Source organism: Struthio camelus, chromosome 3, assembly GCF_040807025.1.
Source record: "Struthio camelus isolate bStrCam1 chromosome 3, bStrCam1.hap1, whole genome shotgun sequence".
In the NCBI taxonomy this organism is placed as follows: Eukaryota; Metazoa; Chordata; class Aves; order Struthioniformes; family Struthionidae; genus Struthio; species Struthio camelus.
This window is the reverse complement of record NC_090944.1, coordinates 91,121,666-91,139,992: the sequence shown is the minus strand read 5'-3', so window position 1 is coordinate 91,139,992 and position 18,327 is coordinate 91,121,666. Positions and strand designations below refer to the sequence as shown.

General features: G+C 43.4%; 2 protein-coding genes across 2 annotated transcripts; one reads left to right on the top strand and one right to left on the bottom strand.

The window, feature by feature from the left end:
- Positions 1-4,632: 4,632 nt before the first annotated feature.
- Positions 4,633-10,712, bottom strand: EXOC8 (exocyst complex component 8). Its single transcript, XM_009681106.2, has 2 exons — positions 9,136-10,712; positions 4,633-8,484 (listed from the first exon to the last, which is right to left on the bottom strand). Exons 1-2 carry the CDS (start codon positions 10,648-10,650, stop codon positions 7,876-7,878), a joined length of 2,124 nt encoding a protein of 707 aa, XP_009679401.2. The 5' UTR covers positions 10,651-10,712; the 3' UTR covers positions 4,633-7,875.
- A 249-nt stretch (positions 10,713-10,961) lies between these two features.
- Positions 10,962-18,013, top strand: SPRTN (SprT-like N-terminal domain). Its single transcript, XM_068939034.1, has 5 exons — positions 10,962-11,493; positions 13,062-13,161; positions 14,006-14,134; positions 15,023-15,290; positions 15,574-18,013. The coding sequence occupies exons 1-5, from the start codon at positions 11,228-11,230 to the stop codon at positions 16,314-16,316; spliced, it is 1,506 nt and encodes a 501-aa protein (XP_068795135.1). The 5' UTR covers positions 10,962-11,227; the 3' UTR covers positions 16,317-18,013.
- The last annotated feature ends 314 nt before the right edge of the window (positions 18,014-18,327 follow it).

Genomic DNA, 18,327 nt, shown 5'->3' with positions numbered 1-18,327 from the left:
AGATATTTCTTACATTGGGCATGTCGTGAACAAGCACCAGGGTGCTCTGGAAAACCCCAGTCCAGCATGCTTGACCTCTGAAGCACTGGAATAACCTTCACAAACCTGGTCCTGCCTTCCATCAGGAGCAGGGATTGTGCTTGGGAGTTTTCTTTAGAAATAAAAAAAAAAAAAAAAAGAGTGAAACAGGAAAACAAAGCATTTGTTTTTCTTCTTAAAGATAACTTTAGATTGTCTTAACTGATTGCAACTTTTATCTGAAATCCCTGCAGCAATCTGGCCTACCACTCAACAGGAACTAATTAACAGAGATACACAGTAATAAAAATAGTGCACAGGCAAGAGCCATTGCCTCACAGGGAGTATTACCTGGATGAGTGCTACGCTGACTGCAAGGAGGAAAGTTGTGCAAATAATTGCTTCCTGGTTAAAAGTGTTTGCAGTCTGGCCCTCAAATCTTAATGACCTAAAAACATACACTGAGGTAAATCTGGAATTAGCCTGTGCTAGTCAAAAGCATTGCCTCCAACAGCAAAATTTGGTGCTCTAATTTTGATTGTGAATCAACACTTTCCTATCTCAGTATATTGTACCGTAAGTCAAGTCTGTAGAAGGTGCTCTAGTTTTCAAAACCAGCAGCCCACAAAAGGTCTTGTGAGGGTTTTATTAAAACAGTTTCTAAACTAGTTTAGTTAAATCAGCATCATTGTCCTGTGAGGACAAGATCTTACGGGAATTAATTTCACAGATTGTGAAGCAGCAGAGCCAGAAAACCCCCAGGATGTTGCAGGCTGGAAGGCTATTTAAATGGTAATAAACTTCAGGGGAAAACAAAAAGTGGTCACTGATTACACTCACCAGGAGAGGGGCTGTTCTTCACGAAGATGCCAGGCAACACAGAGGCCTTCTGCTTACTCACATAAATCACTTGGGTCTGAGCAAACAAGACCGGTCCTAACCCCCATGAGGAGGCAGAAACCTCTCTCAGGTGGGGTGGGAGGAGAGAACACCAGCAACCAACAAGCCCTGGGAGAGGGAGGCGCAGAGGGGGGCAGGTTGCGACTGCTGCCCCTGGGGTCTGCCTGCGTTGGTGTCACATTCAAGTGAAGCCACATCCTAAAACAGCCAGCTGACTCACCATCACTGTGCACCTTTCCTTAAGTTGTCTTAATTTTCAGGAAGGCATCTCCTCCACCCTATGCATAGGGTGGCATGCTAAACCCAGTCAGGTGAAACAACTTTATTTTAGCACACCAAACTATTGCTGCTGCCTCCTGGGAAGTTGTGATGCTGGCGATTTATGGACCATACTGTTCCCCCTGAAGAAGAAGCCTAGAAGGAAGGCATTTTTTGGTACCACAGGTTGTCACATTAAAATAGAGGTGTGACAGAAATGCATGCTTGGTCTGCTCATGTGCTGCTGTTGCTCTAGTACTGCCCCTCTATTACTTCTTTCCAGTTGGTTTTGCTAAATTCAAAAGAAATTGACTGATGTTCCAAACAAGAGAAGCATTTTAATATCTAATTAACTCTGAGCACATGTCACGTACTGTCAAATTCAGGGGGACACGTTATGCTCTTAAAATTAAGCACGAGCTTAGGCATCTTGCTGGACAGAGGTCTGAAGGAAAACAATTACAAATCTTTCCTTGAAAACCCTCCAGCTCCACTTCTCTCCACATACATTGTCATTAGCGAGTGAAGTGGGGAGGTATATGGCCTTAGCTATGTAAGACAGACACACAGATTGTGATTCAACATGTAATTTGGCCTCTTCCACAATGCCAGTTTGGCGCCTCTGCTGGAGAAGTTACGTTGTGGAGTGGGAAAATAAACAATCCTGCCAATTGTTAGTGCAAAAAAGCAAAACAGGAGCTGCTTATCAGAGACTCACATTTTGAGAGGAAAAAGTCACTGAATCCTGAGGAAGGAAGGATTCTCTGGAGAGTTTCAAGCACTCTTCTGACAACCTCATCCTGCAGGAGCTGGGGCAGGGAGCTGGGCCCCTTCCTATTGCGAAAACTGAGTACAGACAACTGGAAATGAATGTAACAAGAGGAGCCCCCAGACTGCAGGGGTGCTCTAAGGCAGTAATAAAAAAAATCGCAGTCCAAACTGTTAAAAGTGATTGGCACAGACAGCTATCTATCAACTGTGATTTTAGAAGCAGTAGGAATGACTCAAAGACCAGAGAACTGAAGCTCAGAAGTGTTAAAAGGAAGGTTTTTCCTTGGCCCACAGTCAGGCTGGCAGCTGTCTGTGAAGTTCAGATCTCAGCTTTGCCCAAGTTTGCAACTGTTTAGATGTGCATGTCTCAGGCCATGAAGAGTCCGGTTTACCCTCTCAGCTTCAAGAGAATTTTGACTTTGTCTCAACTTGGAGCAGGATCAGCTTTCTAGAAGGACAGAGAAAGAATTGTGCTTGTTCTGGGCGCAGTTAGCCAAGATCTGAACAGCTACGTGATTTTCTTTTTAACCATTTGAAATCATCGTTAATCCAAGCATCTCCAAGGACTTCCCAAACAGCGTGAAGTTAACTCTACCTGTTCTGCTCTTTGGCCTGCCTTCCTAATGCAGTACAGTGCATTCAATAATAACGTGCAACATGTTAGCAGATCCAAACAAGCTTCCCAAAACAGCTGCAGGGCCAAATTATATTTTGGGTAATCTAGGACCATGTCTCTGAGTCTAGCTCCTGTCACCGCATGAAGAGACTAACATCTCAGCTTTCATGTGTGCTTCTAGCTCTTGTACTGGTCTATCAGAACAAACTGAACATAATCGCATCTGCTTGCATATACAGTTGATGCATGTTTTGCCTGCACTGAGCTAACACTCACCAATGCAGAACTCTTGTGGGACCTCCACTGGTAACGATGTGCCATCACAGCTCTCAAGTAGCTTTGGGAGCAGATTCTCTCTATCCTCCCATATTATCTTCTGCTTGGGAGAGAAGTTAGCCCTTCAAAAGGAACACAACCATGATTTGGCTCCTACATGTGAAGGGAGATAGGATAAATAACACAGTAGCAGAAAGATGATCTGAAATTGCTTTAAGGGTGTCCTGATCAGTCGTGTTAACCACTGAGAAGCGGAATGCTGTTCAGCAGCCAGCACAAGGCAGGCTTTCTGCTACTTTCTCTCTGCTGCATCAAACTGAGCATATTTGTAGCAGAGAATTTAGTCCAGACTGCAGTCCTGTAGCTGAGAACTATACTATAGGGCATGGTGAGACTGTCAAAGTTGCACTACCAAAGTTACCTCAATAATTCAAGAGTTAATAACCTTCTCTGTGTCTGAGATGGCCCGAGCAGATTCTGACCTATTACTCTAGTTAGGGTTCTTTTTAATTACATATGACATAAATCTATTTTTACGCATATACATATGTGCGTGTGTATCAATGTATATTAGAACACATGATCCTCTAGGGAAAAAGGATGTGTCTGCAGCTACATTGATAAAGCTCCTTCCAGCTTTGGATAGGCTAGATTCTGGATTTGACTTTCTTTAGGAAAAATAAGCTGGGAGTTTGCAGAACTGCTAATATTTTTAATTAAAAAACAACTCAATTAAAATATAGGAGCTGTGCAGCAAAGGGGATGGAAGGAGTTTGCACGTAGTTATGAAGACAGGTGGTGGGGACCTTCTGCATACTGTGCTGCAGTGCAAAGCTGCATTATGAGGGTGAGATTGGTTCACTTCTCATGTGGAACTTCAGTCCAATATGGAAGTAAAAGGGCAACAAGAGGTGACACAGGGTTGACTATGAGCAGTCATTAAGGTGAACATCTTCCATTTAGCTATGAAGAGTTAGCAATTACGGGAGAGCTGAACATTGGAAAAGCAGCTTTTCAAATCTCTGTGGGGACTTACAGTCCAGCAAAACGTTTCAGCAGCAGAACAAAAGGCAGATGTTGGTACATACCTTTAAAAGCACAAAGCTAAGAAGCTGAGATCCTCCACAGGATGCCTGCTAATGGTGGAGAGATATAGGAGGAAAAGAAAACATGAAGAGATTAAGGTGCAAAAATCAGAAAACACAGAAGAACAGTACTGCCAAGCAAAGAGAGTTGCAAAATGTTAACCCTAACATCCAAATTACTCAGTGTACCATCCTTATCCCACAGCGCACTACAAAAATGTCCCAGAACACATTGCAAGGCAGCACAACTTTAATGGCAACGCCTGCCCACAGCATATCAATGTTTCAAACTGACAAAACTCCACCTGGTGAGATGCCAAGTGCACTGCATATTAAGGATTTAAGTATGTACTTACTCTGGTGACAAAATCAACTCTGCAAGGTAGCAAACATTATGGCACTACAATGTTCTAGCATTGATATGGCCTCAAGCCTCTCCTCAACTCTGGAGTTGTATCTACAGTGCTGAAAAACAGATTCTTTAAACTTCACCTTAAGCCATATACCCACTTTGTACGAATGCGACTGAAGTGACATCGTTTGGGTTTTATCACTTGGCTGCCTCTTTCATCTCTCTCACAAACGTTCACTGTCCTGAAGCTCTTTGACATCACTGGAAATTCATTAATGGATTTAATAAACTTTGAACTAGGCCCCCAACATCCTCCTTCTGATCATGATGCAATAAAAACAGAAATACACTGCTAGTGTTATATGTCCAAAAGTTTTAATACATGTTCCTTGCCATTCAGAAAAGTTATTGCATTAAATTCTGATACATAAATTCATCTAAATTAAAAAAATCTCCATTTTACACATCACAATTTTGTCACAGCAGCTAAAGAAAAACAGATTTTATATGCAATTCTCTCAAAGTGAAAAAAAATACACTGGCAAAAATACAACTAGCACTTCCCCAAATCAACAAAACTGTTAATTTATTATTCAGTAGTTCCCACAAACCCCAACTTGAACAATCTCCACAAGTGTACAGCTCAGGAAAAGAAAAGTGCCATTCCAAATTGCTGTCTGCAAATCTGAAATTTATTCAAAAATAACTTTCAGCATACGTTGACTTTATCTGATAACAAGTAACATACAAAGTGTGTTTAATTTAATTACACACCATTTTCCTTAAATCATTGTTTTCCTTTAATTAGGATTTAAATAGATTCACAAGTTACAAAATATCAATGCTACCTACCAGCAGTTTATAAAATTCAGACACCCTTGTGGATCTGTAACAGGCATGTAAACGCAACTTGGTCATCAAAATGAAAGGCCAGATTTCCTGATCCATTAAAATCAACTTCCACGTAAGCCAAATGCTCCATGGATGACGGCAGAGACAAATCAGGAAGACAGACATGCCCTAAGTAGATTGAAAAAGGGACTGTGATAAAGGTGTTACATAGCGCACGGCAGAATTATATTCTACATTTTATCCACTGATGAGAATAAGATGCGCTTCACCAGCTTGTAACAGAAGCCTGAACAGACCTCTCCTCCTATTCAATCGCATGCCAGTGCTGGGAATCAGGAATCTATAATTCAATAATTCTTGCACAAAATCCTCAAACATAACAAATAACCAGAGCCTTGAAAAGTAGTTCCACAGGTTACCCTTCTCTTGCACAGCAAAAAAAAAATGATGTAAGGCTCATCTGTATTTGTTCTGTGCTCACAAGTAAAGATGCTTTCTTCTGCTGTAAAGCAAACAATAAAATATATTTTTCTTCAGGGAAAAAACCCTCCCCTTTCCCTCTCCTCCAGAATACCCAACATCACGGAGAACTCTCAATTACAATCCACTTGAAAATATTTCTTAGACTAAGTAAAGCCTGGCTGCTACCTTTGCCTACTTTGAACAGATGAGATAGAATATATTACTTCAACAGATTTCACTAGGTTCTGGCGTCAAAGACAATTTACTAGTGAAATAACACCCAGGTGGCTGTCTCTTAAAGGTAATGTCCACACAAGTACTAACTCTCGCAATCACTGTAATTTAAGATAAAAGCAATAGCTATTTCAGTGGTTTTCAATCAACTTTAGCTAAGAGCACTAAGCTACCCTCTAGAAACATCTTGCTCAGTTTTTTTTCTGTGATTTGCTAGCAAAATGCCCAAACACTGAAGAGCAAGTGAGCAGACACAGCAGGATGCTTTGTGAAATTTGACAGCTCAAAAGGCACCCAAAGAACAAGAGGATGAAAACTAGCCACTAAGGTGAAAATTAAACTGCATTCAACTAGCAGGGTGAAAAAACGGAAAAATGAAGAGGCTCCAATACAAGCAGTTACCCAGAATGCTTTACTGGTTATATCTTTTGTTTGTTCATGCAGTCATGAGGCATTCATTACCAAGATACAAATTGCAAAAGCTTTCATTTAAAGAGTTAAGAGGAATAGGATACTCAGTTACTCCAGTTAAGATCACTTATTAAGAGTCTAATACAAGGTTATTAATTGTAACATCATTTTCTCACAACTAAGAAGGTCTGTGCTAAAGTGGAAGAAGTTTAAGCAGCTAGGAAGAGGATGCTGACAGCCTTCTGAAGACAGTCTCCGTGTAAGATTTGGCTTACTTTATTTTCAGAGACATACTGAATGAGATAGCCATCATCCTTCATCCAAGCAATCAGGCATAAATGTCCCTCACCTGGCACTCAAGCCACAAAGCAGATCTGGAATAATCCAGATGTAAACCCAGTTGTAAATCTCCCAATTACAGGGCTAAAGCACACTTAAATGCGGGAGAACACTGCTATTTTAGCTTTGAAATGCATCCACATTGGACTTCTTAACCAAACACAGTCTCCATGCTTTCTGTAAAAAGCATAGCTCTTCTTAGTTATTGCTGTATTACCGGAAATAATACACATAATTTCAGGAGAGTTAGAGTGTACATTTTCAAGATTGTGTCAGTTATGAAAAGCTTTACTTCCAGACTCTTTCTCCTGTGCTGCTTCTGTACAGCAGAACTAGAATGCTGTTTCTTGTAGACACAGAGTACCTTGATTAAGACCCGCTCCCTGCCTTGCACATCTCAGGAGCATACGCGCCTCTTAACTACGGTTTCTACCAGTAGGCAACAGCCCATAATGCATTTATGACATTTCCTCAAGCAAGAGAGCATACTACACCTAATGGACTTGCCCTCAATGAATTCCACGAGAAAACAAGGAAGGGGAACACAAAGGGGGAGGGAAGAAAATTATTCTCACTTCTTCTCTGAAGGGAACAAGTGTTTCTGACAGTAGAAATTTTGTGTTCAGAAAGGTGCAACTTAAGCTGACAGGTCAGCTTATTAAAGAGAACAAGAAACCCCTTCACTCAAACGCAAATACCTATTCAAGTAAGATTTTTAATTTAGATCTGTCTCTGAAGTGAACAAAAAGTGTTTGTATGTCAGAGAAACTGAAGAGCCTGCACCACTGCCAAACAAATCAGACTGTGCAAATCCATGTTGTTTATCTGTAGTGCTGAGTCACATCTGGATGGTGGACAGGCTTAACCGATTACCACACCCTAGGAGTGTTTCAGCACTTCCCCTTCTGCAGGAACACTGCCTTAAAAAAAGAATTCATACAGTGACATAATTAGAAGTGATCTTTTCCTGCTGTATGGTGTTCATCTATTTAAGACTTTCACAAACATTTTATTTGGCCAAAAATTGTATTTTATGTTACTTCCCAAGTCACAAACACTACATAAGCCATTGTGAAAGGACATGCTGTTTAAGGGCATGTGACTTGAATCTTAACAAAAAAAAAAAAAAAAAAAAAAGGTTTTCATCACTGCAGGTTTTGATTGCAAGTTTTCAGCTTCAGGAAGGTTGCAGTTAGACTTCCAAGTTTTTCAGGGATCCAGAAAAGATTTAGTTCATATTTAATGTACAACATTTTCTGTAAGCGCTCTCACACACTGTTCATGAGAACAGTTACTTGACTTCACACCACAGAGGTGGTACTTTCTGGATTTACACGCATCAGTCTTGAAGCATTTCTCAGATCCTGTAGCTGCTTGGCTGGCTTTCCCACTCCTTCCTCAAATCTTTTTTCCACAACAGGAAGGACAGTTTCATAAAGGAAGGATGCATTCTGCCTAATGAATGCTTTCTTCTCAGGGTCCTGTTCACACCGTAAACTGTAATCAACGTGCTGCACAGCCACGAGGATGATTTCCACCAGACTCTCCAAAAGAACCATATGCAGCTCTGGAAAGTAAAGCTTTAACGCTTCCTCCAAGAAGGCCATAGTCTGCTTAGTGAAAGCTACCACAGTATAGCTAAGGTTGACCCAGCAGTCATCACCAGTGTATTGGTCAAAATTGCCTACCCCGCAGCTTCTCATCTCCTCTCTGAGTTTTCCCAGAGCCTCTGGGGTCATTAGGTTCATCCTTCTCCACATCTCTTCAGAGTTGCGATGCTTGGTGGCCTCAATGATGATATCCTTATAGCTCTGCAAAGCACCTTTGATATCCTTTACCAGAAGGGCATGAATGATGAAGGTAAGATCCAGTCCAATCTCACTGAGCTGCTTGCAGTGCTCTTTAGCTACCTTGGGTATTAATGAAAAGTGAAGTGTGTTATCAGTTTGCATTCCCCCTTTACATTTTAAAAGTTTACCAAATTTTTCATTCTCAGAAAACCGGGAACCGTTAGTTATGTTTTACATGTTTCTCCTACCCTAAGAAACTCCTTTTTAATGGGAAATCAGTAACTGAAAGACAAACCTTGCCTGTCAAAAATGCCACAGACAACTACATTAGAAACCTTTTTTTCTTCCTATTAGCAGCTGAAAGATACCATAACCTGAGAAATTAAGGACTTCTTGAAGTCCTTGAAAAAAATTAAGGAAATATAGTCCAGTACAGGCTTGGAAAACACAAGTGTTCACAGTACTCACTGTTCAGATAAACTGTGTAAATTTAAGGATCTCCTACCAGACAAAGGCAAATTAAGAGTGAACACAGGTTTTCTCTTGCTCTGTACTTTATTAGTCTTAAATGCTTTTTTTTTTGGTTAAATTTAAAAAAAGCGCCAAACAAACACCAAATGAATGATCTTAACTCGTCAATGCAGGAAACTTTTTCAAGCAACATGCTCAAAGTCCGAGTCCACAACTGAGCTAGGGTTAGAAACGGGGGGTTACAAGCTTTCCCCCTTTTGCTTAGTCCACCATGCCACACCACCTTCCTTTCACTCTTACCTTTACACACTCTGCTGCAGTAGACAAGCTCTCTTTACTGTCGAATACCTGCTTACTGAAGGCATCTACAAACATCCTCATGGAAGAACGGGCCCACACAACGAAGGCAGAGTAGCAGCCATTGTTGCCAGCGAAGTCCGTTTCAAACTCTCTTGCTGTCTCTAGGAGGCTGGTGAAAAAGACATGGCAGAGTTTGTGGATGTAGAGCAGCGTGGCACCTTCGATGCGCAGCTGTCGGATGGCCGTATGCACAGCAGCCGCACGGTTCTTCAGGAAGAGCTCGCATGCCTTGGTGGACTGGCCCAAGCGAATGAGCTGGGATACAGCCCGGCGGGTGGCCCGTGGCCCTCCTCGCAGCGAGCGGTCCGGAGACAGCTCAAAGACCAGCACATCCGTGAGCTGCCGGACCCGCTCGTCCACCTTGGCCCGCAGCTCCTTCACAGGCTGGCTCACAGGCTTGTCCCCCAGGTACTCGTTAAGTTTATCCAAGAGGTCCACCGCCCCCTCAAAGTCCCGCTGAGCGATGCAGACGTCCAGGTCCTCAGGCAGCTCCTGGATCCACTCAAGGGAGAGGTCGACCATCTCCTCCTCGGCAGGGGGCTCCTCGTCCTCCTCGTCATCCTCCTCGAAGGGGTTAGTAGATTCGGGGGGTGTCGGGGCAGGCCGGGGCAAGGCCTCCTGCTCCAGGCGGCGCTTCTCGCTGAGGGCCCGGTTGCGCTTGGTCTCCTCCAGCACCTCCAGCCACTCCTTCTTGATCTTGGCGTTCTCGGCCTGGAAGATGCGGCTCTCAGGGAACATAAGCAGCTTGAACATGTCCTTCATGGGCGGGTTGTCCTTGACATTGACCACGGCCAGCCCGTCGAGGGGGTACAGGGCGTCATAGCGGTAGGCGCCGCGGCGGTTGGGCAGGGCCGTGGCCACGAGCAGGCAGTCGTTCATGAGGAAGGCGTGCACCCGCTGGATCTGCGCCATGTGGTCGGCGTCGTACTCCAGCAGGTCGCCGTTGTACACCAGGTACTTGCCGGGGCTCTCGGGCAGCAGGTCGCGGCAGCCCTCCACCTTCTCCAGGAGGGTGGTGAGGGTGCGCTGCCGCCCCTCCTCGCTGGCCGCCGCCTCCTTGGCCGAGAGGGGCAGGAAGGGGTCGGCGGCGGCGGCGCGGCGGGCGCCCAGGGCGGGGTCGTCGCGGTCGGCCTGGAGGAGCAGGGCCTGGGTGACGGCCTCCATGATGCCCTTCTGCTCGGTGAGGATGTGGCTGAGCTGGTACATCTCGCTCTCCAGGTAGCTGATCTCGCGCGCCGTCTCGATGAACTGCCGGTAGTTCTGGTAGACGTTGCGCTTCAGGCTCTGCGCCGTCTCCTCGCTCAGCGCCTGGATGCGCTGCCGGTGCTCCTGCAGGTCCCGGTCGCCGTCCGACTGCTGCGACAGCTGCTTCACGTACTCCGCCGCCACGAAACCGCCCGACTCCAGCTGCCGCCGCAGCCGGCTCCCGCCGCCCTCGCCCAGCGACAGCGCCATCGCTACCGCCACGGCGGCGAGGCCGCCCCGCCGCGCCGCCCCGCCACCAGCCCCGCGGCGCGGCGTCCGCCCTGCCGCCGCCGCCGCCGCCGCCGGGGAGACCGCTGCTGCGCCTGCGCACAGCGGCACGTACGCCGCCTGCGCCAGCATCGCCGCGCCGCCGCGCACGCGCGCTCGGCTCTGCTCGGCTCGGCTCGGAGCGACGCGAGGCGAGGCGCAGACGCAGGCGTAGAGCGGAAGCGCCCTCAGCCCTCGCGAGCGTGCGCACAGGGAAGGAGGAGTCGCGCGCCGGGAAGGAGGAGTCCCGCGCCGGGCCCGGCTTGTGCGCATGCGCGCAGCCGGGAGCAGCAGCGCTAGTGGGCGCGCCGTTAGGGCGAGCGCATGCGTAGTCGGAGCGGGGCGGCGGCGGCGGCGGCGGCGGCGCGTCGTTTGTGGCGCAAGGAGTGTGCGTCGGGGCTGGAGCTCTTTTGGTGTGTGCGTGCGCAGTGGCTGGGTGCCTCCTGGGCTGCGGCGGCGGCGGCGGTTGGGCGGCGGTTGAGCAGCTCGGGCGGTGACGCTGGCGTCGGTGCCGTTCAGGATGGAGGAGGAGGATGACTTCGTGCTGGCGCTGCAGCTCCAGGAGCTGTGGGAAGCGGAGGACAAGGAGGCGGCGGCGGCCGCCGCTGCGTGCCCTGAGGCCTCGTTAGACTCCTCGCTGCTTCGCCCGCTCTCGGTGGTGGACGAGGCCTGGGAGCTGCTGGACCCCAGCCCCGACGTGCACGGCCTCTTCGTGCAGTTCAACGAGGCGCTCTTCTGGGGGCGCCTGACGGCGGTGGAGGTGTCGTGGAGCCCGCGTATGACCCTGTACGGTAACGGCTGGGGGAGGCGGTTGTAGGGGTGGGGCTGTTTCGTCTGCCTGTTGGTTTTGAGGGTGGCCCTGTGTGGGGAGGAGAGCGCAGGCTCTCGGTCGCGTCCGTGTGAGTGCGCCCTGCCCCTCCTCGCTCCCGGCCCTGACGGAAAGCGGCCAGCAACGAGGCAGAGCCCTCGCTTGTGCGGGGAGCCGAAGTACTCGGGGGGCGCCCAGAAAAGGGCGCGAAGCGGCGGGGCCGGGAAGCCGGTCCTTCCTGAGCCCCTAGAGCAGCCATGGTGAAGCGCTTTCACTAGCGTCAGTTTTCCCACTGGCAGAGACTTAGGCTGTCATGAGTGAGCTGCGATGCTTTTCGTGAACAGTCCAAGCAGTTCTTAATTGCTGTGTCTGAGCCTTTGGAAAAGGTTGTGACTGATCAAGCAAACAATAATTCATCTCACGATACAGTCTTAGACTTTTGGGGAAAGGAGGAAAACCGACCTGTCGCTTGTCACTATATGCTGTTACTAACTATGTCTTAGTAGACTACACTTACCAGTTCCACAGCTTAAATTCTAGGTATTGGAGTTTCCTGTTTTTTCTAACATAGGTTGTACCTCTGCCCAGGATGTGGATCTGTCACAGTTGGTATCTATTTTGTCCTTCATTTGTAAGCTTGGGCAACCATAAATGGCTTTCTCAGTGTGCAGACAAAACTGTTATAGTGGAATAAATAAATTGGTCTTAAATTGTGTATTTGAAAACTTACTTAAACATATTTATATTGGTGAGTTTTTTTGTTGCTATTTTGAATTTCTTTTATAGTTTTACAGCATAGTAGAAAGGCAAATGTGAATAAATGCATAAGAGCATGTTAACAAGATTTAGAGTAGACTTAAAAAAAAAAAAAGATAAAAGCAGGTTGCAGTTCTGCAGCAGATCAGCTAATACAGTTGCAGGATGTTGGAGTCCCTCCCCCTCCTTGTCCTTTGCTGATTGCAGTGCTCTTTGCACATTTGGAAATATTTGAGTATATTGTGCTTACAGAAAACTAATGCAACAACAGCAAAATGTTTTCTGCTGTATTACTGTGCTGAAGTGACCATGTAAAAGTCCAGTAAGAGGCAGAACTGTGCAGCTGTGCAGGGGAGAGTGTGCAGCTGAGGGTTGAACTGCAGCAACCAGCAGCTAGGTCAGTGTTGGCTGCTGTGAAAGAGCAGCCTCTGTTTTATGTTTTTCACTCCATCTGGAGTCTGAATGAGAACGCTAATTTACCTCATGAACAAATGAGCTTGGAGCATTCTACTGTGATTTTTCAGGATTGTTAGCTTTGAATTAAGTGATTGTAAGACATCTAATAAATTACAGTTGAGCTTCTAGTAGCGCAAACAGCTTATTCTGAAGAATTTGCTTGTTTTTTGTTGGTTAATGAACTTGAGTTCTTCGAGTAGCTTCTAACAGTCTTTCATATTCTAAATTATTTAGCATGTATTGGAAGAGGCAAGCATTTTAACTCTTGATTTTCAATTTTCTTCATATATTACAGAATCAAGTAACTTATATTTTGTTTCTGCATCTCTTTCAGCTGTGCAGGAGTATGTAGCTATGAAGGAAAAGGTGGAATGTGTTCCATTCGTCTAAGTGAGCCACTTCTGAAGTTAAGACCAAGGAAGGATCTTGTTGAGGTATTTGAAGATTGTTCATTAATCTGTACATAAAATGTATTAACCCCTTCCCTGCACACACATTTTACATTTTATTATGGCGTTCTTATGAGCAGTGACTTATAGATTACAAAATAGCGGTGGCTTTATTGCTATGTTTGTGTTGCTTTTATGGGCAATTCTATAGTATTCTCAGTTGTATGTTTCTAAATGGAAAACTCTTGAATGGGAGTCTACAGTCACTTGTTTATTTTACTCACTTTATAAAGGGGGAAAAGACTTCTTTTTAGCTCCAAAGCTATCCTACGATATCAAAACCACAAATACACCCAGAAAGTTTGAGAAAATGCTTTAGTTTCGCCTTTTAGGTTAAAAGGCCATTAACAGAAAATAGGGCTATGGGTTATGACTGTGAACATACCTTTGCATTGCTTTTCGTGCCTCTGCCAGATCTGCTTATATGAGTTGCCTCAACATTTGGATTTGCTTAGTGAATGGAAGTGCTGCAGAGTTTCTGCGTTCTTCTCAAAAGTCTCTTTTGTTTGGTGGTGAGGAGGGGGTGATCTTCTTGAAGATCTGACGTTGAGTTTGGGGATTATTTCTACCTCTTTGGAGAATCAAATGTTAAAATAACATTCTTTAGCATGTTTAGGTTGTGTGGAAATAGCTGATTTGATTTGGCAGGTAGAATAAGCGTTATGTTTTTATAACCGAGATTGAACAAGTGTACGCGTGAGAGTAAGGTACCACGCAAAGAGTACCAAGATTAATGTAGAGTAGCATAAATTAAAAAGTGCTTGCAGCTTAATTTAGAAATTGTATGCAATGCCTTTCCGTAAATAGCTGATGATTAGCCTTGTTTCAGACACTGTTACATGAAATGATCCATGCCCTGCTGTTTGTTACTAATAATGACAAAGATCGTGAATCTCATGGGCCAGAGTTCCGCAAACACATGCGTCGCATTAATCGCTTAACTGGAGCCAATGTCACGGTAAGCACAATCCACTTAATGTTGTGTAATACAACTTTTTCCCTGTTTTAGTACCATGTGTTTGAATAGTCCAAATGTGGTATGATTAATACACCTGTATTTCTTAGTAGACACCAATACAAATTTACATTGGACTGCTTGCCAGTTCAGTAGTTATTTTGTTGGTGATGGTGAAGGGAACGTGTTGAGGAAGATGTGGAGGGTTGTTAGACTCATGTAATTATCATATACACCTTCTGAAAGTATTTTCCTTTCAAGTTTGTTTTAAACTTGAAGTACAGAAGTTCAGAATAATCTGTTTCAGTTAAGATTTGTCTCAATAGGAGCTAATGGGTGATTGAACATGGCATTTAAAATTCATGTCTCTGACGATCAATTAAGATGATGAAGTGAGAATTTATTTTGTTATGCTGTTATACTGCTCTTTCAGTTTGATTTTCAAAATCCTTATATTGTCTACAGTGCATTCTAAATAGCACATAACGTGAAAGTCATGAAGAGATTAAAAACAGGATGGTGGAGAGATGGAGAAGCTATTTCTCACAGTAGTGGTAGAAAAAACAATTGTCCAGGAGGGGGATAAGCTTTGGAACAATGCAAGTGCTTCTCACATTACAGACCATTTATCAGACTTCAGGTTTGTTACTATAATAAATTATGTTTATTTTGGGAGGAAGATGACACTTTGAGAAGGGCTTTTTGTAGTGTGTCAGTTTATCACCAGACGGACAATTTTTTTCCTTCCTGGCATGCAGGAGGACTTTAGCTTGTATTACAAAGGAATGGAGCACTATTACATTTTAAAGAAATGTGGAGCTAGTGATTAATCTCCTGACTTATAAAATTATACATTTTCTGAATTACTGGCTTTTTTCTTTTTTAACTTAGATTTATCATAATTTTCATGATGAAGTGGATTTATATCGCCAGCATTGGTGGCGATGCAACGGCCCCTGTCAATACAGAAAACCTTATTTTGGATATGTGAAACGTTCGATGAACAGAGCACCCTCTGCACGAGACTTTTGGTGGGTGGAGCATCAAGAGACATGTGGAGGTACATTTACAAAAGTGAAGGAACCAGAAAACTTTTCCAAGAAAGCCAAAGAGAAAACCCAGCCAGCAAAACTGTCAAATTCCAAGTCAACTGACAAAGGTATTCGACATAGTTCTTCTTTTCCAAGCTGTTCTTGTCCAAAATTTCCTTGAACAAATATTGATCAACCACTGCATGAGCCTTGTATTAGATATTACTATAATATAACAAAGAACGTGACCCCTTTTTATTTGTGTTTTTCTAGGCTTCTTTTTGGCTTAACTGTTTGCAAAGGGTTTATTTTGCTACGCTGTTTTCAAACAGCAGATCTTTCAGAGAAAGCACAAAATACTGAGCCCATGGTTTATGTATGAAAAAGTTACTAACTTTTCTTATTTTGCAGGCAAGATGCACGTGGGTGATGCACAAAATTTGATCCCTTTTAGTGGAAAGGGATATCTGCTTGGAGGAGGAGACAGTGAACTCTCGGAGAAAAGTGTTATTTCCAGCAGCAGTGTTAAAAACAATGAAGCATCCAGTTCTCGGCATCGTTCAGCAGGAGGAAGCACAATACCGATCCCTAAAAATGAGATAAAATTTGAAACATCACCTCGTAATGGCATCTTCTTTCCACTTTATACTGATGATGCCAGAGAGAAAATTAACTTTACTTCCAAGCGTGAGTTTCCTGTGCTCTCTGTTGCTAACACAAAAGCTTACAAGACTGTTAATGGATCACCTGTTAAAATTGCTCGTGTTACAGAAGAGAAATCAAACCAAGGTCCTACAAAAGGGAAGAGGGTTTTGCCATGCCCTGACAGGACACCTAAACAGACTTGTTTTGAGCAAACTACGGCAGCTCAGGTTGTATCCAGTAAAAGAAGAAGCTTAGAATGTACTGGTACGCTGCAGCAATGGCCAAAAATGGAAGACAAAACTGCCTTTGAAAACTATTTTATAAAAAAAGAGAGCACTGATGGCACTTTAAGAATACATACAACTGTGAAAACCGAAGCTGAATCTACAGTTTCCTCTGCAAGTTCCAGCCCTGCTGTAAGGCAGGATAAAAAAGTCAGTTGTCCTGTGTGCCAGGCAGAGGTTTTGGAGTCTAAAATAAATGAACACCTAGACTCTTGTCTTGCATAGATACTTTTGGAAAGCAGTCTCAAGAAAATAACCCAGGGCTGAAACTGTTGCTTGAACTACTTTGCTCAGGGTTTGTTCAGTTGCATATTTTTTTCCCCATATGTCTGTCCCAAACTGGAATGTAAATTACTGTCAACGTTCAGAACAATAATGGCAAATTGAATTTTGTGAAGTTATACATGGGAACTGGCTGGGAATCTAGTTGCTCCTTGTATTCCAAAGAGCCTAATGCTCATGTTTCACTAGGTGGATGTTTGTGCTAACATTTTTCTGCAGAACCCAGGTGTTGCCGGAGAAGGTGAATACTTGCTGAACTGCATATTCACAAGGCAGTTTTTAAAATTAAGACATTTTAAATCATGCTAACTTATCTTTGTTCTTTCTTAAAAACCCTGTATGTTTTTTAACGTATTTTTGCTGTTCTTAAATGTAACCAGCTATAATAGAAGATTTTTTTTCTGTTTACAACAATGTAATTAAATAGTGAATCCTTTTAGAATAGCAAATATTTTACATAAGCCACAGCTACACTCTCAGGAGGTCATTTTCATCTGTGACCTTTTTGAAAAGAGAAATGTGAGGAAAACACATTTTTGAGATTCTCACGCAAAGATGGGGAAGACGTAGACATCAAAAACATAGCCAAATGTCCATTTAGGTTTAATAGATGGATAGGAGCATGAAAAGAAAGTCCAGAAAGCAGATGAAGATTCTGAGAAATCAAGCACAAGATACTTGGGTGGACAAGGAGAAGGCTCTGTGCTTAAAGACTCAATTTAAAAAGAAATCATTTTGAGGAGCTTGTTTTCAAAAGGGTTTAAAAGTTTGGAGTGGTCAAATGGAAACTAATGAACTTCAGTCTTCTGTGTCTCTCTCGGTGGTCAATTAATTAGCATCTAGCTAGGGTCTCTGTCCTCTTTTTCTGATGTTTTGTACAAACTCTGCCTGCATTGAAAGTTGAGTGGTTTTCAGGATAAAAGTATTATGTACATGAGTAACTGATCTCCACGGACAGACGTTAGTGAGTAAAAGTTTTGAAGAATGTTGGTAGCAAAACTAGGAAAGACTGTTCCTGGCCCTGTCACTAAAAACCTTCATTATTTTTCAGTTTCCAGTTTAAATTTCCAGTGCTTTACAGTCTGAAATGGCGTTAGATTGACCTCCGCTGCTGATTTTTGTTTTGCTGCTTTCATACGCCAGCCAGACTGGTGTTAAATACTAAAATCATTATGCTGTAAGATACTATGAATGCTGAGCAGCCAGGTATTCTACGTAAACTCTAAAATATTTACAGTTCTCTTGCTGCACTGAAAGTATTTAACTGGTTAAGCAGACAACTCGATTGTTTCCTTACTTGTAAAACTGGTTATAAATATATTTTTGATAAAAGGAGGAAAAAAAAACCCACACTATTTCGTATGATATTGTTGTTGCAATGCTAAATGGCTATATTAGCCATGGGTGCACATATTTTTGCCTTTGTATAAAGTTATCGGCGGTGCACTTTTGAGATTGGAAGTAAACTGGATGCAATGGAATTTGATAAATGATGCCTAACTTTGGACTTGAGATCTTAACCGAAGAATAACTTAGATGCAACTTTTATGGTGTATTTTTCTAAATACTGACACTACAGATGTTTAATGTGAATTGGAATGTTCTTGCATATTCTAAATAAATTGATGATGAATTTTAAATTTTCTTTAAGCCTGGTTTTTATGTGCCAGTTTTGGCCATTTTGTGTTACTCATAAGTGGGCTTATTTGTATATCCAACAGCAGTCTGTTTTAATAGATCTTTTCTGTAGCAACGTTTTTTTCCCTCTTAAATTTCCCCTTTAAAAAGTAGTCATTGGTAAATAGAGACTATGTTGACCTCTGTCTTCTCCATCTTATGTTTAGCACCATTATTTTCTGCAGAAGGCCAACGTAAGTGAAATGATTTTACAAATCCAAATTTTAAAACTTGATTTGACATGTTAATTTTCCATACTTTCCTCTTAAAACTGCAG